General features: G+C 35.5%; 1 protein-coding gene across 1 annotated transcript in view; it reads left to right on the top strand.

Moving 5' to 3' along the window:
- Window positions 1-19,567, top strand: part of CCAR1 (cell division cycle and apoptosis regulator 1) — a 49,127-nt gene that overhangs the window by 2,503 nt on the left and 27,057 nt on the right. The window contains 6 exon segments of the mRNA XM_036027512.1: window positions 9,706-9,878; window positions 10,537-10,581; window positions 13,744-13,776; window positions 15,655-15,848; window positions 17,480-17,594; window positions 17,690-17,882. Coding sequence (XP_035883405.1) covers window positions 9,706-9,878; window positions 10,537-10,581; window positions 13,744-13,776; window positions 15,655-15,848; window positions 17,480-17,594; window positions 17,690-17,882 — 753 coding nt within the window.

The following is a 19,567-nucleotide window of genomic DNA, read 5'->3' as shown; positions in this document are numbered from 1 at the left end:
AATTTGATGGATATGATTAATTATGTAGGTGACCTTTTTCTGGATAATTTAAGGTTTTGTTTTAGTTCTTGGGGGGTGGTAAATGATCAGAAGTTACTTCTGCATGCAACTGAAAATAATATGAAATATAGTTACAGATTACATTTCAGATTCAAGTGTTTCTCCTTTATGTTAAAGATTTTATTTTATTCTTTTAGAGAGGGGTAGAGAAACATCAGTGAGTGGTGCATCTCATGCACCCTCTATGGGGATCTGGCTTGTTTACCCAGGCATGTGCCCTGACTGGGAATTGAACCAGTGACATTTTGCTATGCAGCCTGTGGTCAATCTAACGAGTTATACCAGCCAGGGCTACTGTCTATAATTCTTAATATTTGTATTGTAATTACTTAAATATTACACTCTTTTGTATTTATTTTAAGACTAAGCAAAGGAGACACCAAAGGTTTATAAAACTTGTCAAAGTCAGTAGTAAATGTAGATCTCTCTTTTTATATTTGGCAATAGAGGGTCCAAATTTAAATAATGGTATTTGTGTAAACAGGGCTTATGTTTGTGCTGTAGGAAATTATTTATGGGTTTTCATGGAACTGTCATTAATCAGTTTTTCAAATTCTAAAATTTGATTGATGGATTATTACTTCAGTAATTGTTAGCATCTATGCTCAGCTTTTCTGTAAAACTCCAGGAATAGTTTCTAAATGGCACTCTCTAGTAACTTTGTTTTTATTAAAATATTTTATTTCTAGGTGCTGCATTTTGGGCTGATTGTTATATTTATATACATATATACACACACATATTTTAGAGAAACATGGATTTGTTGTTTCACTTATTTATGTGTTCATTGATTGATTCTTGCATGCACCCTTACTGAGGATTGAACCTGAACGTTGGCATGTCAGGACAATGCTCTAACGAACTAAGCTTCCCAGCCAGGGTTGGGTTAATGCTTTCTTGCCTTCATAAAGCTTTGTGACTAATCACATTTTACTTTATTCGATCTGATTCTCAGAGCCAAGCAAATTTATGCTTAAGTTAAATTTTTTCAGTTTTGAGGCAATTAAAATGTCTTATTTCCACTTTATCTCAGAGAACTTAAGTATAAACATTTGAGAAAAAATTTTAATAAATGACATAAAAATGACTTAATTAAGGTAATAGGTTAGGTGCTAGTTCTACTGTACTAAACAACATATACCTATTGAAATATGCCAGATATGTAAGTATCAGAGACCACTGTTACAAATCAAATATGCAACAGAAAAATGTTAACTGAATAATTCAAATCCAGTGAAATATTTTAATATTTGTTGCCTATATTCCTGACTCATTTTTTCTTCAGAGTAAAATCTAAAAATTATCATGATTTCCTTTCTTACATATCACTTAACATGGTTTTGTTCAATTACTGACTTTTCTATTCAGTTTTCTACTAAGATTATTTTGCATTTTTGCTAAAAACTCTCAGATAACAGTGATTTGAAAATTTCAGTGCATTCAGACAATTGATGTATTTAAAGTAATATTAAAAATGTTAGTAAAAGTACATATACTAGCAGTTTATTGCTGAGACCTATTGTAAAATTGAGAATTGGTATTTGAATTGTTCTTGATTAATTTTAATACTGAGCCTATTCAGTTAAAGAGTCAGTAATTCCTGGGTGTCGTGATCTGTTGCCTTTAATTTTCTTTTAACTGCCATATTTAATCATATCAAAGCTTGACCCTTTCCCCTTTGAAAAATACCTTCAGTATACTCCTCCATTTTACATTTAGGCCCTCTGCACTTCACATTTGGGTATCTGCATCAGTAGCAGCTTTCTTTTGCTTATATGCCAAAGTCTCATTTAAGGCCCTTCCATACCTTTCCCAAATCATTGTATCTTATTAATCTATAGTGCTTGGCACAGATCCTTCACTTAAGTCAGGAAGCTCTTTTCCCATCTCTTACTTGGTGGTGATTCTCCATAAATCACAGAATTTTCCAAAACTGGAGGGGCCTGAGCGATAGATCTTTCTAAACTTTCTTTAACAGAAGAAGGAAGGTGAAGAAGTTTTGTTTAGGTCTTACCAGTCACAGGAGAATCAATGTTAGGATCTCAGAATGTGATTCATTTTATCGCCTGTTGTCTAAATTCAACTGCAGAAATATCTTCAAGGATTTTTGAATACACGTCAAACTCCTTGGGATGGTATTCAAGGACTTCTGACTTTCTAGGGCTAATTTGACACTGAAATACTTGTTCTTAGTATTTATCCTATGTTTCCATCTTCTAGCCGAAGTGTTTTATGGTGCAGATTCACTAACAGTCATATTTGGGATGAGAACTTGTAGGTTTGAAAGTTTTAAGTTTTTCTGTTGTATAAAGAGACATGGAAAGAGCTAGCCGAGGATCACTGAATTTAGAATAGCCCTTAGATAAAGTGTATTGATTCGGGATCGTGTGTGTGTGTGTGTGTGTGTGTACATGTGTACATGCGCTGTTTAAAAAGATTATTTATTTCTTTCTAGAGAGGGAGAAAGAGGGAGAGAAACATCAATGTCTGGTTGCCTCTCATGTGCCCCCACGGGGGATCTGGCCTACAACCCGGGCATGTGCCATGACTGGGAATTAAACCTGTAACCCTTTGGTTTGCAGGCTGGCACTGAGTCCACTGAGCCACACCAGCTAGGGCAGGATATCTTGAGTATATTTGACTCAGAACATTTTCATGTGTATATGCATAATTGGAACAATATTATTACAGTGTGGGGATGGCTCAGTGGGTTTGGTGTTGGCCTGCAAAGGTTAAGGTTGCCAATTTGGTTCCTGGTCAGGGCACATGCCTGGGTTGCAGGTGGGGACCCATTTGGGGGCATGCGAGAGGCAACCAGTCAATGTTTCTCTCCCTCCCTCCCTGCCTCCCTCTTTCTAAAAATAAATAAAATCCTTTTAAGAAAATAAGTAATATCAGCCCTGGCTGGTGTAGCTCAGTGGATTGAGCATGGGCTGCAAACCAGGCGTCGCAGGTTTGATTCCCAGTCAGGGCACATGCCTAGGTTGCAGGCCACGGCCCCCAGCAACCGCACATTGATGTTTCTCTCTCTCCTCTCTCTCTCTCTCTCTCTCTCTCTCTCTCCCTTCCCTCTCTAAAAATAAATAAATAAAATCTTTAAAAAAAAAAGAAAAGAAAATAAGTAATATATCAATGTGTGTTTGGTATTAAAGTGTGGGGATGGATTCAGACCTATTTTCTCACCTGTTTCTTTTGACCGTTTGTAAGTTGACTGCATTGTGGCTATAGAGAAAAATGGATAGTTCAGGAGTTAGTTTATGTGGTGCTTTTAATTTAACACAGGTGACTCAAGATATTACCAGTGTAGTGATTCAATTATGACTACATTTTTTCTATCTCTTCCTTCTGACCTGATGGTCATCTTTTTTAAAACCTAATCTTTTGCCCTTACCGGTGTGGCTTAGTGGACTGAGTGAGTCTTGTTCTGCAAACCAGAAAGTTACCAATTTGATTCCCAGTCAGGGAACATACCTGGGTGGCGTGTAAGAGGCAACCAATTGGTGTTTCTTTTCCTCTCTTTTCCCCTCTTTTCCCTTCTGTCTAAAAATAAATAAAACCTTTAAAAAAAAGTCTCTTGAATCAGCAGCTCAGATTCTTAAATCGGAAGATTCATGGTCTTTTCAAAGAAATAATAGCTGATGTACCATGTGTACTTCACTTACATTAGTTATCAATTGATAGATTTGGATGTTTCCAGCTCAGTTGGTAGATAAGGATTGCTATTGATATGGGTATTTAACCCATTATTAGTGCTGTGTAATAGCTGATTGTCTAAAACATTTTTCTAAGAGTGAGAGAAAACATGCCCATAAAGTCTGTAAAGGCTCATTGTGAATACAGATTTTTTCTTCTTTCTCTGAGTATGTCTTTAACTTTGCTCTCATTCCATGAGAGCTGCATTAACATACCAAACTGCAAGCCAGTTAGTGCCCCATCTCTGTATCTTGAGTTGAGTGTGCAACTCGTGTGTATGCAATTGTGGCTTCTCTTGCATTCTAATGTTTCATGATGTGGGACATGATTTCTATATATTATAGCTGAAAATGTATCAGAAATAACATTGAAAGTGTGAGTATTAACACTGGGTAATACAAGAATCCTTGAAAGAGATGGGGTCGAAAAGTAGATAAATACCAGATGCAATTAAGGATGGAGGAAATCATGACGTTGGGTATCTTCAGCTGCCTGGAAGGGTTGACCAACAGTTATTTGAATAGTAGCTAGAAGAGACTATGGCCAGAAGCACTAGTCATCATTTTGGTGCATCTTCAAGAGAGGAGAAGAGCTACTGCCTGTTAGTATAGTAATCTTTATAGAGGCTTTAAGAACACCATACAACTGATTTAGTTAGGGTTTTTTTTTTCCCACTTAGAACAACTTTCTGTCATGATAGATATAGTCTGTGTCTTCATTGTTTAATATGTAGCCACATGTGGCTGTTGAGCACTTGAAATGTAGTTAGTATGACTGAGGAACTGAATTTCTAATTTAATTTAATTTTCACAAATTGAAATAGAAATAGCCACACAAGGCGGCTGGCTGGTGTATTGAACAGTGCAGTTATAGGATATTTCAACACTTGGAATATGTTATATTTAAAATACTATTTTGTGCCTTTCTTTTTTTTTTTAAATATTCCATGACTATTTTATAAGTGGAAGTTTATACCTTTTGTCCCTTTTAATTCTTAATCCCTTAATTTCTTACTCTTAAAAGGTATAGAGTATTTCCAGTCATTGGGTACATGGTGGGCTTGAAATAGAACCTTGAAAGCCATGCAGTGGATTGACCATTGAGTTGTCTGATTGTAAGAGTTACCTGTGCATGAGGACATCAGAGGTTTTGTATTTGAGCCCATTTGGGTGGCTCTGATGATTAGAGTGGCCTGCTGATAAGCCAAAGGTTGTGGGCTTGATCCCCATCAGGAGGCACATAAGAGCTACCAATGAATGCATGAATGGGTGGAGCAACAAATCAGTGTTTCTCTCTCTCTCTCCTTTCCTCTCTTTCTCTAAACTCAATATATTAAAAAAGAAGATTTTGGCTTTGGCTGACATGACTCAGTTGGTTGCAGCATCCCTGTGTAACCAAAAGGTTGCTGGTTTGATTCCCGGTAAGGGCACATGTCCAGGTCACGGGCTTGATCTCCCATTGGGGACATATGCAGAAGGTGGCTGATTGGTATTTCTCTCTCACATCAGTGTTTCATTTTCTCCCTTCCCTTCTCTCTTGAAGGAGAATAAAATAAACTTTAAAAAGGTTTTGTATTTGTGTGAAATCTAATCTTTAAAGCTCACTTCTTAGGAAGAATATTGAATAGAATATGACATTTAGAAGACTTGTTCACTTGATTCAAAACCTGGGTTAAAAATATTTTAGTAAATCTACAAATTATAAAGAGAATCCTCCATATCTTCATGTTTTTCTCTCTGATTAACATAAGATTGCTTTTAGGACATATATTGATACATGTACATTTCAAAGGATAAAGCATTGCTCAACAGTCCTTTAAATAATTCCACTAAAGGTAAAAAAATGAAGTTTCTCAGGTCAGTTTGGAATTTTCAGCTGTATTTGTTATCTCAAAAGTTGACTTATTTTAGTAAAGATAAAGCCCTGAGGTATAAAGGTAAGAAGGAATTTAAAATTTAACAGTAAGTTTCATAAGACCAAAGGACAACAGACAAGGGGCAGGTTCCTTTTTTAATATTTTATTATTTTATTTTTTAAGGATTTTATTTAATTTTACAGAGATAGGGGAAGGGAGGGAGAAAGAGAGGGAGAGAAACATCACTGTGTGGTTGCCTCTTGTGCACCCTCTACTGGGGACCTGGTCTGCAACCCAGGCCTGTGCCCTGACTAAGAATCAAACCAGTTACCCTTTGGTTCCCACCCTGGTGCTTAATCCCTTGAGCCATACCAGCCAGGGCTATTTACTTATTTTAGAGAGAGGGGAAGGGAGGGAGAAAGAGAGGGACAGAAACATAGATATGCAAGAGAAACAGATCGGTTACCTCTCACATACCCACAACCCAGTCATGTGTCCCAACCAAGAACCAAACTGGTGACCTCTTGATTTATAAGGCCATGCCCAACCCACTGAGCCACACCAGTCAGGGTCTGATTTTACATTTTAGAAAATAATATAACATTTGTTCTTGAAGATTTAACAAAACTTAGCCCTTAAATTTATGGATTTACCTGGTAGCCTGTGGCCACGTAGAGCTTGTTTCATGGGTTCGTCTGTGAAAGTGTTGATACATTGTGATAAGCATATGTTGGATGAGTCAGGAGACCTTCAGCAATCATATTTGAATTAGATAAATGAACAGACTGTGCCAATATGGATCATTGGAAAAGATCTACGGCTGACAAGTGTTCGGCTACTTATATAGAAAGATTAAATCAGATGTTAATAACTTTGTACTTTACAAGTTACAGAATTATGTTGCAGAATTTTATAACTACAAGAAGAGTGAAAAGTGCTATATACAAATATGCAAGGTTAGCTGTTCAGATATTCACAGAAAGGAGCATTAATAAATATTAATGAAATACATACTTTATTGAGATTAAAATCTCAAATGTCAGTAAATTTCAAAAGAGCTATATTACAGATGTATAAAAGCCATAACATGCTCAGTGATTTCACACAATTTGAAATTAGTGTCAGACGAATACTAGAATGTTAATTTCCTTCCCATAAATTTCTCCTGGCACTAGAATTCTTCATTACCAATTAATGTGTTTTGTAGTTTCTAATTCATCACTGACTGGCAGCAGTCGAAAAGAGAAGTGCTTGGTATCTACTATCCCACTTGTGCTTAATGTTGGGCTGTTGTATGCCGCCAGACTCCAGAACACCTAGAAAAGCAGTAGGAAAAAAATAGACTCTCTGAGAAATTGGCTCTGATTCCTTCTACTGTGGCAGTTACCAATACTTTCCAAAGTTCTTGAAATTGTTACCAGGGGAGTGAAACATCAGAGCTAAGGTCAAAGCTCAGGTGGGTAAAGGAGGTGCTTAGAACTTAAAATACTAATAATTTTTTCTAGTCTTTCCATGTTTGGTGATTACATGAGAATTTTGCTTCTGTTATGCTAACAGTGGTTCTTAACCTTTGTTGAAAGTTCTGGAATTTCTGGTCTGAAATTTTGCATATAATTTCAGAAGATTAGCAGGACCCACTAGTTAGAATCTGTGCCCCAGATTTCAGTCCTTTTTTTTCTATTCTCGTTGCAGTTAACCTCATTTTGAACGTACATTGGTGTTAAGATATTTCCCACTTCTATTTACATTCATTTAGTTAGTCCTGTTTTTCCTTTCTGCTTATCTGTGGCGTCTAACTTACCTTAAAAACAACAGAGAAAACATTAATGTGGTAGGGATTTTGTACTATATAGGATATTTAGGAGGGTTTTTCCCCCACCTTAGGTTCTCTCTCTCTTTTTTTCCCTCCTTTTCAAATTGTGTATAGTGTTTTTGCAGGGAGTAATTAGTAATTTACAGTAATCCCAAACATGATTTCTGGGATTTGTTTTTGTTTTTACCTTATTTTGTTGTTGGTTTGTTTATTTTTAAGTAAAATTAATTTGTACTCTTAACTGATTGGTGATGAATTTCACATTTCTAAAAATTTTTCTGGGGTATTTCAGACTAAGATGCTTTGTTTAGTTTATTATTCTCTTTTCTGAAAGCATAATACTGTTCTTTCTCTAGGGTAATTAACAGCTATAGAGGAGCTTCCCCCCCCCCCCCCAAATTATCTTAGATAACAGCAAGATGTATTGGAAAAGGGAGTGTTTTGTGAGCAAATACTGCTTTTACAGTAACCTCTTTGAGATTCATAATTCTTTGGGGCACATTAATGGTTTTGGAAAATCCTGAAGTTAAAGTATGTGCTTATTTAATTCATTTTTTCCTAGACTTTGGACCCCTTCTTTCAAACTTTAATGTCCTGGGGAGCTAGTCATTATTCCAGTTTATACAATTTGAAGTTTATCCACTTTATACATTTTGAAGTGCAATTCTAGACTGCAGGTTTTATTCTATTGCTCTTTTGCATTTAATGGAATTGCGTAAAAGCAAGTAAAATCTTTCTTGTGTTTTCTTAAGTTTTTAGCCCCATGTAAGCATATGAGGGTGTGCCCCTTGTAGTACAGATATCCTCTGCTAGGTGAGTGGTCTAGAAACCCGTCTGTATCAGTGTACCAGCTGGCGTTGTTGTGAGACACTGTAATTGGCATCAGTGAGGGGTTTGTTTGTTTGTTTCTTTGTTTTAAACTCAAGGCTTTTGCCCATTTCTCAATGGGCGATTTACAAGCTGTACCTGCTCATACAGAGCTGAGCATTCAGCACTTTTTGACCAAAAAAATGGCATGATCCTCTCACTCTGCCCCACTCTCCCTATTCACTTGATCTCGCCTGAGCAACTTTCTTTTTGTTTCCCTGGTTGAAAAAAGTCCTCAAAGGGAAACAGTTTGCCAATGTGGAATAGGTGGAACAAAAAAACAACAACAACAACAACAACAACAAACAGCAGAAGCACTAAAAGGCATCAAAACAGATGAGTTCAAAAACTGTTTTGAGCATTGGAAAGTCTTGATTTATTGGTTCAAATGGAGAGTACTTGGTGACTAAAGTTTAAACATAAGAATAAATACACAATTTTTAATAAATGCTAGGCTTTTTGGGTCTCCCCCATACATTAAACATTAAGTACTTAAACCTGTTATTCAGAGACCTCTCCATTTTTTTCATTATGCAAATCATTGTAAGTTATTATGGGATTAATTTTATCTCTCATTTCTCAGTATAGTACACTAAAATAAACTTTTTGTACATTTAAAGTGTTGCTTTTGTCTGCTTCCTGGTTTTACATTTTTTAAAATTTAATTTAATTTTATTTTTAGAGAGAGAGGAAAGAAGGAAGAGAGAAACATGTGGTTGCCTCTCGGGTGACCCCCCCCCCCTCCCCACCCCACCGGGGACTTGGCCTGCAATCCAGGCATGTGCCCCGAATGGGAATTGAACTGGTGACACTTTGGTTTTCTGGCCAGCATTCAATCCACTGAGCCACACTAGCGGGGCCTAGTTTTACATTTTTTAATGCAGAGTATAAGTACGGGAAGAGTTTGTCCAATAGGAAGGTTTAAGGGTAGGTAACTTTCAGCAACACTCCCTTAATATGTGATTCTTACCTGCATGAAAATAAAACAGTAATTTTATAGTAAAATAATTTATTGTTTGCTCTTCCTAAAAATACTACCCTCTGCCCCCAACCAAGCTGTATGGTTGTGTGGGGTTTTTTTTGTTTGTTTTTGCTTTTGTTTTTGTTTTTTTCCAAAAAATAACTTATTCACAGTAATTTAGCCTTGTGGTTTAAGTGAAATTGAATAGGTTCATTCTATAGTTTAGTTTTGTGGATTAATGTTTTCTTATATCTATCATGACATGAACATTTAATACAAAGCCATTGGGATCTGGGGTAGGACATTAATAAATTCAGTGAGCATTACTGAACATTTTCTCTGGGTTTTTACTAAATCATGGCAGACCATAATGTATAACTAAGCTCTTGTGAAATATTTCTGGAAGGGATCCAAATAATCTTGATTTCTCCCCCCCGCCCTTCAATCTCATTTTAGCTGCATTGGGTGTTCAGCAGCCATCACTCCTCGGAGCATCTCCTACCATTTATACACAGCAAACTGCATTGGCGGCAGCAGGCCTTACCACGCAAACCCCAGCAAACTATCAATTAACTCAAACTGCAGCATTGCAACAACAAGCCGCAGCTGCAGCAGCTGCATTGCAACAGGTGAATCTTTAATAGGTTTTGCTATGTGACATAAAAAACTGTCAGGTCTGTGTAGCAAGGATTGGCACCTTCACTTTTTAAAGAATGAATGATTGAGGGATTTTTTCTTTTGTTTTGTTTTTGTTTTGTTTAAAAGATTTTATTTATTTATTCTGAGATAGAGGGAAAGGGAAGGAGAAAGAGAGGGAGAGAAATACCAGTGTGTGGTTGCCTCCTGCACACTCCCTACTGGGGACCTGGCCTGCAACCCAGGCATGTGCCCCAGTTGGGAATCAAACTGGTGACCCTTTGGTTCCCAGCCTGCGCTCAATCCACTGAGCCGCACCAACCAGGGCTAGTTGTGGGTTTTTAATATGCTTGTTTTTTTCTGGAGAAAAAAAAATATTACGTATGCCCAGGATATAAAGAGGAAGGTAGTTTCATAGTCAAACTCTTACATTGGGCAGTTCTTATACTTTAATTATTTGAACAAAATTCAGTTCTTGATGGATCCGAGTTATAATCACGATTTTGTTTATTTTAGATTTCATTGAGTTGTTCCATAAAATTTCTTCTTAGCATAATTCTGGTTATAATTTGTATGTTTGTATTTATATTGTTTTTTGAGAATATATAAAACTAATGTATATATTTTTCTTTGAAAAAATTTTTTTCCCAGCAATATTCACAACCTCAGCAGGCCTTGTATAGTGTGCAGCAACAGGTTAGTTTATGTCTTCCGTGTTAAAATCTGGTTTTTAAAATCATTATGTTTCAAATTTAATCATATATAATTTATTTTCCTATTAACTACTTCGGCGTGTCATTTGAATTTCAGGGGGTTTGGGGAATTGAGGTAGGTAGAAAAGGAATGTCTTCAAGGAAAAGGAAGAGAGGAGACAGGTTCTGAAAATCCACATCTTCAATTAGCAGCCAGTGTTTGCCATGTGTTTCTAAGGAAACATGCAGTGGACAGTCTCTGTTTCTGAGTCTTTGGCTGAATTCTTGTCTGGAACCTGTAGTCCTACTGTGCTGTACTGGACTACATGTGGAAGTGAAAAGCTTTATTGATTTTTCTTTCAGCCTTTATTTTTTAAACAATACAACCCTCCCCCTTTTTTCTTAATGTTATTATATATTGAAGCCCAATATACAAAATACTAAAATAGAATTGTTAAAAATAAGAGGAACCTACCCTTATAGTTTCCACCCTATTCCCAATTTGGAAATCCTGTCTTAAGACTAAAAGTAAGTTTCTTTGGTCCCTTTTCCCTAGGCTCATACTCTTATCATGTGCCTCAAGGTCTTATATCTGTGATTGATAGGAAGAGAAAAGAAAAACTGAACCTTAGGAGGAGTTTGTCAAGGAAAAGCATTTTGCTTGCAGAAATCTGGATAGGTTCTATCCTTAGCACCCATTCTAGGCTCTTCCAAGGTTAAGAGGTAGTTTCATTCCTTCTCAGTGCATTTAAGAAGCTTCAGGAAAGTAAAGCAGCCAGAAAAGGAAAAAGGGAGACAAGTAAAGGGGGACCAACACTTGGATCTGAAGACACCACAGAGAAATAGGCTTCTCCACCTGGAAGTTCTCATCCCTAGATCCATGCCACAGTTTTATCCTTGACTTAAGTACCTTGGGGTTTCAGAAGCACTGTATTTTCCCTGAAGATTACAACATCTCACCAATCATTGCTTTAAACTTTTAAAAATTGACAAGACATTGATGTTAAAGTTGGCTATCTTGTTTTTAGAATACCCATAGACTTATTTTAGTGCTGTTACGAAATAACATTATTAAAGATTATGTGTTAGGTGGAACCATATGAAAACGTAAATACTCAAAATGATAGTGCCTTTAAAAAGACGTTACTTATTCTTTTCTCTTTTTTTTGAAGATTTTATTTATTTATATTTGGAAAGAGGGGAAGGGAGGGAGAAAGAGGGAAACACCAATGTGTGGTTGCCTCTTGTGTGCCCCCAACTGGGGACCTGGCCTGCAACCCAGGCATGTACCCTGAACAGGAATTGAACTGGCAAACCTTTGGTTTGCAGGCTGACGCTCAAAATCCACAGAGGCACACCAGGGCCCCCCCCCCCCCCCCACTTTTTCTTTCCTTTTCTTTTCTTTTTTTTTTTTTAAGATTTTATTTATTTATTTTTAGAGCGGGAAGGGAGGGAGAAAGAGAGAGAAAGAGAAACATCAATGTGCGGTTGCTGGGGGTCATGGCCTGCAACTCAGGCATGTACCCTGACTGGGAATCAAACCTGCGACTCTTTGGTTCGCAGCCTGCACTCAGTCCACTGAGCTATGCCAGCCAAGGCTTTTCTTTTTCCCCCATAAAAAAGAAAACTTTTATTCTATCCAGATGAATGATTTAAAAACAAATTTTATTGACTTAGAAGCCTGTAGTGAGATCTCTGGACCTCTAACAAAATCAGCAAAGTTACTGTTTTACTCTGATGCTTTCTGGAAAGCTCTTGCAGTCAGGTGAAATGCTTCATCTTCAATACCAAACTGTGTTTTAGAGACTCGTGGAAAGGATTATGACAGTCATCGGAGTACACACTTTGAATCACATTGCTTACATAACTTCAAGATTATACCACTGGACTGAGTAAAGATTTCTAGAACTAATAGAGAAGCTGGTGGGTTAATAAAAGCAACCCAAGATCAAACAAAACAAGAATTAATTATGTGAGACTGAATGAATTGATGAAAAACAAAATTATTATAGCCTTTCTGTTTAGAATCTCTCCAATCTTTTAAAATTCTTTTTTATACAGATAAGGACATTTTTTTCTGTTGAACTATCTTTACAACGGTTTAATAGATTATGAGTAGATTATGTCTTTGTAAATAAAAATGAAATGTTATCTTTTCTCCCTGTCTGATCCCAAAAGAATTAAAAAGCTGTCCCTACCATCCACCACCACCACTGCCATCGCTACCAATATAAAAAAAATTAAAAAGCTGTTATTGAGTATTCTTTAAAAAAACACACACACAAAATTTTCTTAATGAAGAAAAGCAGTATCATCATTTTTTATTTACAGAAAAATGATAATTTTATTTATTTATTTTAATCCTCACCCCAGCATATGTATATTGATTTTAGAGAGAGAGGAAGGAAGTGAGAGAAAGGGAGAAACATCGATCCATTGCCTCCCATACATGCCCAGACCAGGGATTGGACCCTCAACAACCGTTTGGTACATGGGACGATGCTCTAACCAACTGAGCCACCTGGTCAGGGCAGTAATTTGATAGATTTAACCTCTAGAATTTCATATAGGTTCTTTTAGCCCAGCTTAAGTCAAGTTTCTATTCCAGAGTTTTAAAAGTTCCTGTTTTATACCAATTGCTTTTACTTTCTGGTAATGTTACACTTAGTTCTTGCTGGAAAAATTATATGTCAGAGTGTGTGGTCTTTATTATCATCTGCTTGCATTGGCAAATCACATTATCAGGAGTGCTCATTTTAGGGGCATACATATGAATTGGATAGCCAGTAATGTTTTTGGTACAAGTAGCATATTGATGATACTGAATCATTTTTGTGCCATGGTAATTAATGTGTGGCAGAACCAGAAGTCTTCCCCATTAGGAATTTGACTTGGGTTTTTTTGTGGTTGTTATTTGTATAAAATAACAAAAAAGATCAATTTCTTCATTGTTATTGAAACAGTTGATTATGTATCAGGTCTAGAGTTGTTAGAAATAGCTGTAGAAAACCTTATACTTAATGACCTATTACTTTTTCCATGTTTCTTAATTAGAAGTACCCATCTAATAGGAATTTTGTCTTACATGAAGAAAGCATATATGAAACAATTCTCATTGATTCTTTTCTCTTTTTTTCCTGTTTTTGTTTGTTTTTTCTATTTTCAGTTACAGCAACCTCAGCAGACCCTTTTAACACAGGTTAGTTTGTTTCTTTTGGATGTCTGAATGAAGAGCAGACCAAAGTTTTTCTTTCAGGGTTTAAAGATGAATGTTTTTTTGATTCACATATTAGTCTAGCAGTATGTTAAATAAAAATGGAAAGCATGTTTTTGTTTTATACAGTTTTTGATTGCACATTTACCTGTGTCTAGTTTGAATAAATATGAGGTCTTATTTTAAACTTAATCCTGATTTTGGCCTTCCATTTTCTTTGGACTAATATTTAGGAAAATTTTTTGTACATGTTATATATCTTTTGAAGGTTGATTTTAGGTGAAGTAACTGTGTTACATTGTCAGCTTAATTTTTAGCAACATTAAGTTTTTGAACTTTTGAATGTAGTGCTATTTTACTTTAGGCTCTCTGGGCCACTCAGTCTCTGTTGCTTTTTTTTTTTTTTTTTTCTTTTTTTCTTTCTTTTTTACAATCCCTAAAGAAGGTAAAAACTATCCTTGGGTTATATGCTGTACCCAAGGATCTCTAATAAATATAAGCAGGGTCTCTAATATGTATTGCTCCCGTAGTTAGGGAACGGAGTAGCTGAGGAACAAGAATAGGAGAGAAGGTTTTTACTGGATAACTTTGCATACCTTTTTAGTCTTGAATCTGTTGTTTTTTGTTTTTTTTTAATGTACCCTTCAAATGAGAAATCTACCTCACTTGCCATTTCCTATTGACTAAAATCAGCTAACATCTATGTCATATTTTCAATCTCTAATAGAATTTCCAAATTGAGTAGAAAAGCTGTAAAAGTTTGTCTTTTCTTCAGATAGTATTTTCCAAAGTGTGGTCCATAAACCTTTAGTGTGTTAAGATGTTAAATTGCAGGAGAAAATGGTTTCATGATAATAGTTTCAGAAATACTGAGTTCCTTTATTATGTGTATATAGGACTTTCCTTTTATTTTTTTTAGTTGTAGAGCTTGGAGACTTGCTTTATTGAGCAGGTATAAAACAAATTCCATGGTTTGACTTGAGGAAGCAGATGATTGTTCCTTTCCATTATTTTGATTTTATTTCTATTTATATACAGAAGTTTTAATCAGTAAGATGTTATCCATGCTTGATTATGCCAGAAAAGAACACTGAGAGTTCATTTTTTTCAGGTTGAGATATAATTGACATATAATGTTGTTTTAGTTTAAAGGTACAACATAATGATTTGATAAATGTATGTATTGTAAAATGATTATTACCACAATAGGTTTAGTTAAATATGTCACCTCACAGTTATGATTTTTTTCTCCTGGTAAGAACTTGAGATCTCTCTTACCAACTTTCAAATATATAATATAGTATTATTAACTATAATCATCATGCTGTACATTGTATCCTCAGAAGTTACTTATCTTGTAACTGGAAGTTTATCTTTTTTGATCACCTTCACACATATTTCCCCCACCCTCCCACATTCCTCTGGCAGCCACCATTTGATTCTGTTTCTTTGAGTTCTTTGTTTTTTTTTTGATTCCACGTAGGTGAGTTCATGCAGATTGGTCTTTATCTGTGTGGTTTATTTCACTTACATAGGACTTGCCTGAGTCTTTGTTATGCCACTGTGGATTTTTAATTTCTAAGAGTGAGCTGAAATATGAAGTGTTTTTTAATGTACTATAATATCTTTTTCCTGGAACAACCTGTGAAACATTGATCTGAGGGAACTTGATGAAATAAATAAAAAATAGCATAATTTTTTGGACTTGATTCTCATCTGAAGGTATACATATTTATATGTATTTTCTAACTTCAAATAAATTTTAGAATTTTCAGTTTTAAATTTAAAATATAAAGTAATTATTTTATATTTCTAGACTGTTTCAAATCGTTACCTTAATTTGATGTTGATTTTGTTTTATAGCCAGCTGTTGCACTGCCTACAAGTCTTAGCCTATCTACTCCTCAGCCTGCAGCACAGATAACTGTATCATATCCAACACCAAGGTCCAGTCAACAACAAACTCAACCTCAGAAACAGCGTGTTTTCACAGGGGTGGTCACAAAACTACATGATACATTTGGATTTGTGGATGAAGATGTATTCTTTCAGCTTAGGTAAATTTCATTAGGTGTTGGCAGATGCCTTGTTGTATTTAACATTAAGTATATTGATAAGGCATCTGCTTAATTGTGTCACAGGATTGTGGTTTAGTTATAATCTTCTGGTTTTTTTTTTTTGTTGTTGTTGTTGTTTTAAATATTTTATTTATTTATTTTTAGAGAGGGAAGGGAGAGAGAGAGAGAGAGAGAGAGAGAGAAACATCATTGTGTGGTTGCTGGGGGCCGTGGCCTGCAACCCAGGCATGTGCCCTGACTGGGAATCGAACCTGTGACACTTTGGTTCGCAGCCCGCACTCAATCCACTGAGCTATGCCAGCCAGGGCAATCTTCTGTTTTAATCATTCAGCTTGTTACGTTTGCATCTGTGACCTTTTTTGATGGAGTATGTGACTGAAGATACCATTTGATTATTGAACAAAGTTAGATGAATTCTTTCTTTTCTTTAAGCACATACAACATTTTATCTATCTATCTATTTCTAGAGAGAAGGAAAGAGAGGGAGAGAAACATCAATGTGTGGTTGCCTCTCATATGTCCCCCACTGGGGACCTGGCTTGCAACCCAGGCATGTGCCCTAATTGGGAATTGAACCGGCCACCCTTTGGTTCGAAGTCTGCGCTCAGTCCATTGAGCTACACCAACCAGGGCTGAATTCTTTATAAATGTTTTACAAGAGTGAATTACCATTTCTGATTTTTCATGGGCAGACATACAGTGAGATTAGAGATTGAAATAGTCGTGTGTTTTTTTTTTTTTTTTTTTTTTTTTTCTTTTTAGAAAAGATTTTTTTATTTTTTAGAGAAAGGGGGAGGGAGGGAGAAAGAGGGAGAGAAACATCAATGTATGAGAGAAACATTGGTTAGCTGCCTCCTGCATGCACCCCAGCCTGGCATCTGCCAGCAGCCCAGGCATGTACCCTGACCAGAATCGAACTGGCGATCTTTCACCCTGCAGGACAGCACTCGGCCAACTGAAACAATGCTGATCAGGGCAGTCATATGCCTTTTAAACTTCTGTTAGACTATATATGCTAAAAACATTTTAAAATAAAAAATACTAATAGGATTGAATGGTAAACTAACATACTGAAAATAGTATTTTTTTAAGTGTTGTGGAGAATGCAGAAAATGTGAATTTCCTTAGATATTTCAAATCTATTTCTAATGACCTTCCTGAGAAGTACTTTATTTAGAAGGTTAGGTTTAATTACTGTACGTTTTTTCTGAAAACGGGTCTCCTATTTTCCCTTTTATGTGCATTTCTCTTATCTTTCCAAAGTCCAAAGCAAATCTTACTCTTCAGTTACAAAATTAAAAAGTGTTGTAGAGGGAGGGACACAATATTAGGAGAAATTGGGATGGAAAATTGTTTCTTCCACTTTAAACCTTGTGTTTAGAGAAGTGGAAACATCAGTTTTTAAATACAATTTAGTTTTGGAGGATTATCTACTTTTTATAAGAGGGTTTTAAGCTTCCAAATCAGGTAGATTTTATTTTATATTTTTTATTCAATTTATCAGGGTTAGATATAGTTTACTTTAAAATACTATACACACACACACACACACATGTTTTGGGGGGGAATCTCTTTTAAGTATGTTTATATTTAACTTACTTTTTTTCCAGTGCTGTCAAAGGGAAAACCCCACAAGTGGGTGACAGAGTATTGGTTGAAGCTACATATAATCCTAATATGCCTTTTAAATGGAATGCACAGAGAATTCAAACACTACCAAATCAGGTATGTGGAGTTTGATATTACTGAAACATGATAACTGAGTCAACTCACAAAGATTTTTCTTCCTTTTTTAACATTTTATTTATTTTATTTTTAAGAATCAGTCCCAAACCCAACCTTTACTGAAGACTCCTCCTGCTGTACTTCAGCCAATTGCACCACAGACGACATTTGGTGTTCAGGCTCAGCCCCAGCCTCAGTCACTGCTGCAGGCACAGATTTCAGCAGCTTCTATTACTCCACTACTGCAGACTCAGCCACAGCCTTTATTACAGCAGCCACAACAGAAAGGTATTACATGTAATGTATCTTTGCATTTTAGGTTTCAAACTAATACATAACTGTTTCATTGTTAAAATAATGAGAGTATTATTAAAATAATGAGCATATAATAAAAGGCAGGGACTTCCGCAGTACTTGAAAGGAAGGTTAAGTATTTTGTGTATACTACTTCCATTTTTATAGCTATTTGGAAATATTTTTATTTTATTGCTCTTATTCAAAGACATGGTCTTTGTTAATTTAAACTCAAAACTATTAATCCCCTGTCCCCCTATTGGTATCTTTTATCTGTAATGGGAGAAAAGACTTCTTTCTTGTAAATGTAACGTTTTATATACATGCAGAGATAGTACTTTAAGTTCCTCATTGAACCATAGTGCCTCAAGTAAATGAGCTGTGTTTAAATTTTCCTTTACAAATCCATTATTTGAAAGCCTGGACATTTTCTTACCAAAACAATGTTAAAAATGATAGCCTTGGCTTAATAGAAGCCTGCTTAATTGATATTTTTTAAAATGTAATTGCAGCACTTTCTCGTTTATTATAAATTTTGCCATAGTTAGAGCAAAGTGATAAAAACAGATAACAGTATAACAAGTTATGAGTGAATGCCTATATAATCACTAGGGTAAAAAATATAACATTGCTAGTTAACTCTTTTGTAATAGTTTTATCATCTAAACATATATCCTCATAATGCAGTTTAGTTTTGTTTTTGAATTCTACATAATCTGTGATTCCATTTATATAATCATTTGTGTAAGAATTCTTTTGTTCAACACTGTTTTCAAGTTTTTCATACCACTTATTCTGTGTGTCTTGTTTCTTCATTTTCCTTCTTGTATATTATTCCATTGTAAAATATTGTACAATTTATCAGTTTACCAAAGGGTAAACAGTTGGATTGTTTCTAGTTTTTAGTTTCTGGCAATGCTGCTATGAATGTTCAAATATATATGTCAGGGGCAATGTGCACAGATTTCCCTAGGGCATGTATCTTCTGGTGGAATTGTAGGGTCTCAGGGATTATGTATATTAAACTCTCTAGGTAATACCAGCCTCTTTCCATACTACTTAGTTCTTCTATGTATCTTATCTTTAATTCTGTGATTTCTCATTAATTTTTTCTCATCATTCCTTTCTAAGAGGATTTGTTTTCAGTTGTTAATAGGGGCTTGAATACCATTTTTTTTCCCCTCTGTCACTCTTTCAAGCAGAGATTGGCTTCTATGGGAGAGCTCAAGGAAGCAGTGTTTCTGGTGATGATGAGTCCCATAAGTTTGGTAAATGATTGGCAGGAGCAATAAGAGTATGGTGGAAAAAAAGAAGAGAAAGAAGGGATCAGTGTAGTGTGAAGGTTTACCTGGCAGAAGGGTGGGGGAATCCTGGTTGGCAACTAGGATTCCTTCAGCAATACCAGCCTATTAATCTTTAGTTGATATGGTATTACTTAACATAAGAAGTATTAATAAGTTTGCTTTTTCCTGTCCCAAATTATTTATGAAAATTTTAAAGTATAGAAAAATGTTGATCAGTATCATTATCACTTATATACTTTACAGCCTTGAACAATTAATATTTTACCAGTGTGTTTTGTCTGAGTATATTTTCCTTAAAAAAAAACATACATTTTTCGGACCATAAGATGCATCTAGGTTTTAGAAGAGGAAAATAGGAAAAAGAAATTGAAGCAA

This window comes from Phyllostomus discolor, chromosome 5, assembly GCF_004126475.2.
Source record: "Phyllostomus discolor isolate MPI-MPIP mPhyDis1 chromosome 5, mPhyDis1.pri.v3, whole genome shotgun sequence".
In the NCBI taxonomy this organism is placed as follows: domain Eukaryota; kingdom Metazoa; phylum Chordata; class Mammalia; order Chiroptera; family Phyllostomidae; genus Phyllostomus; species Phyllostomus discolor.
This window is presented reverse-complemented; position numbering and strand designations above follow the sequence as displayed.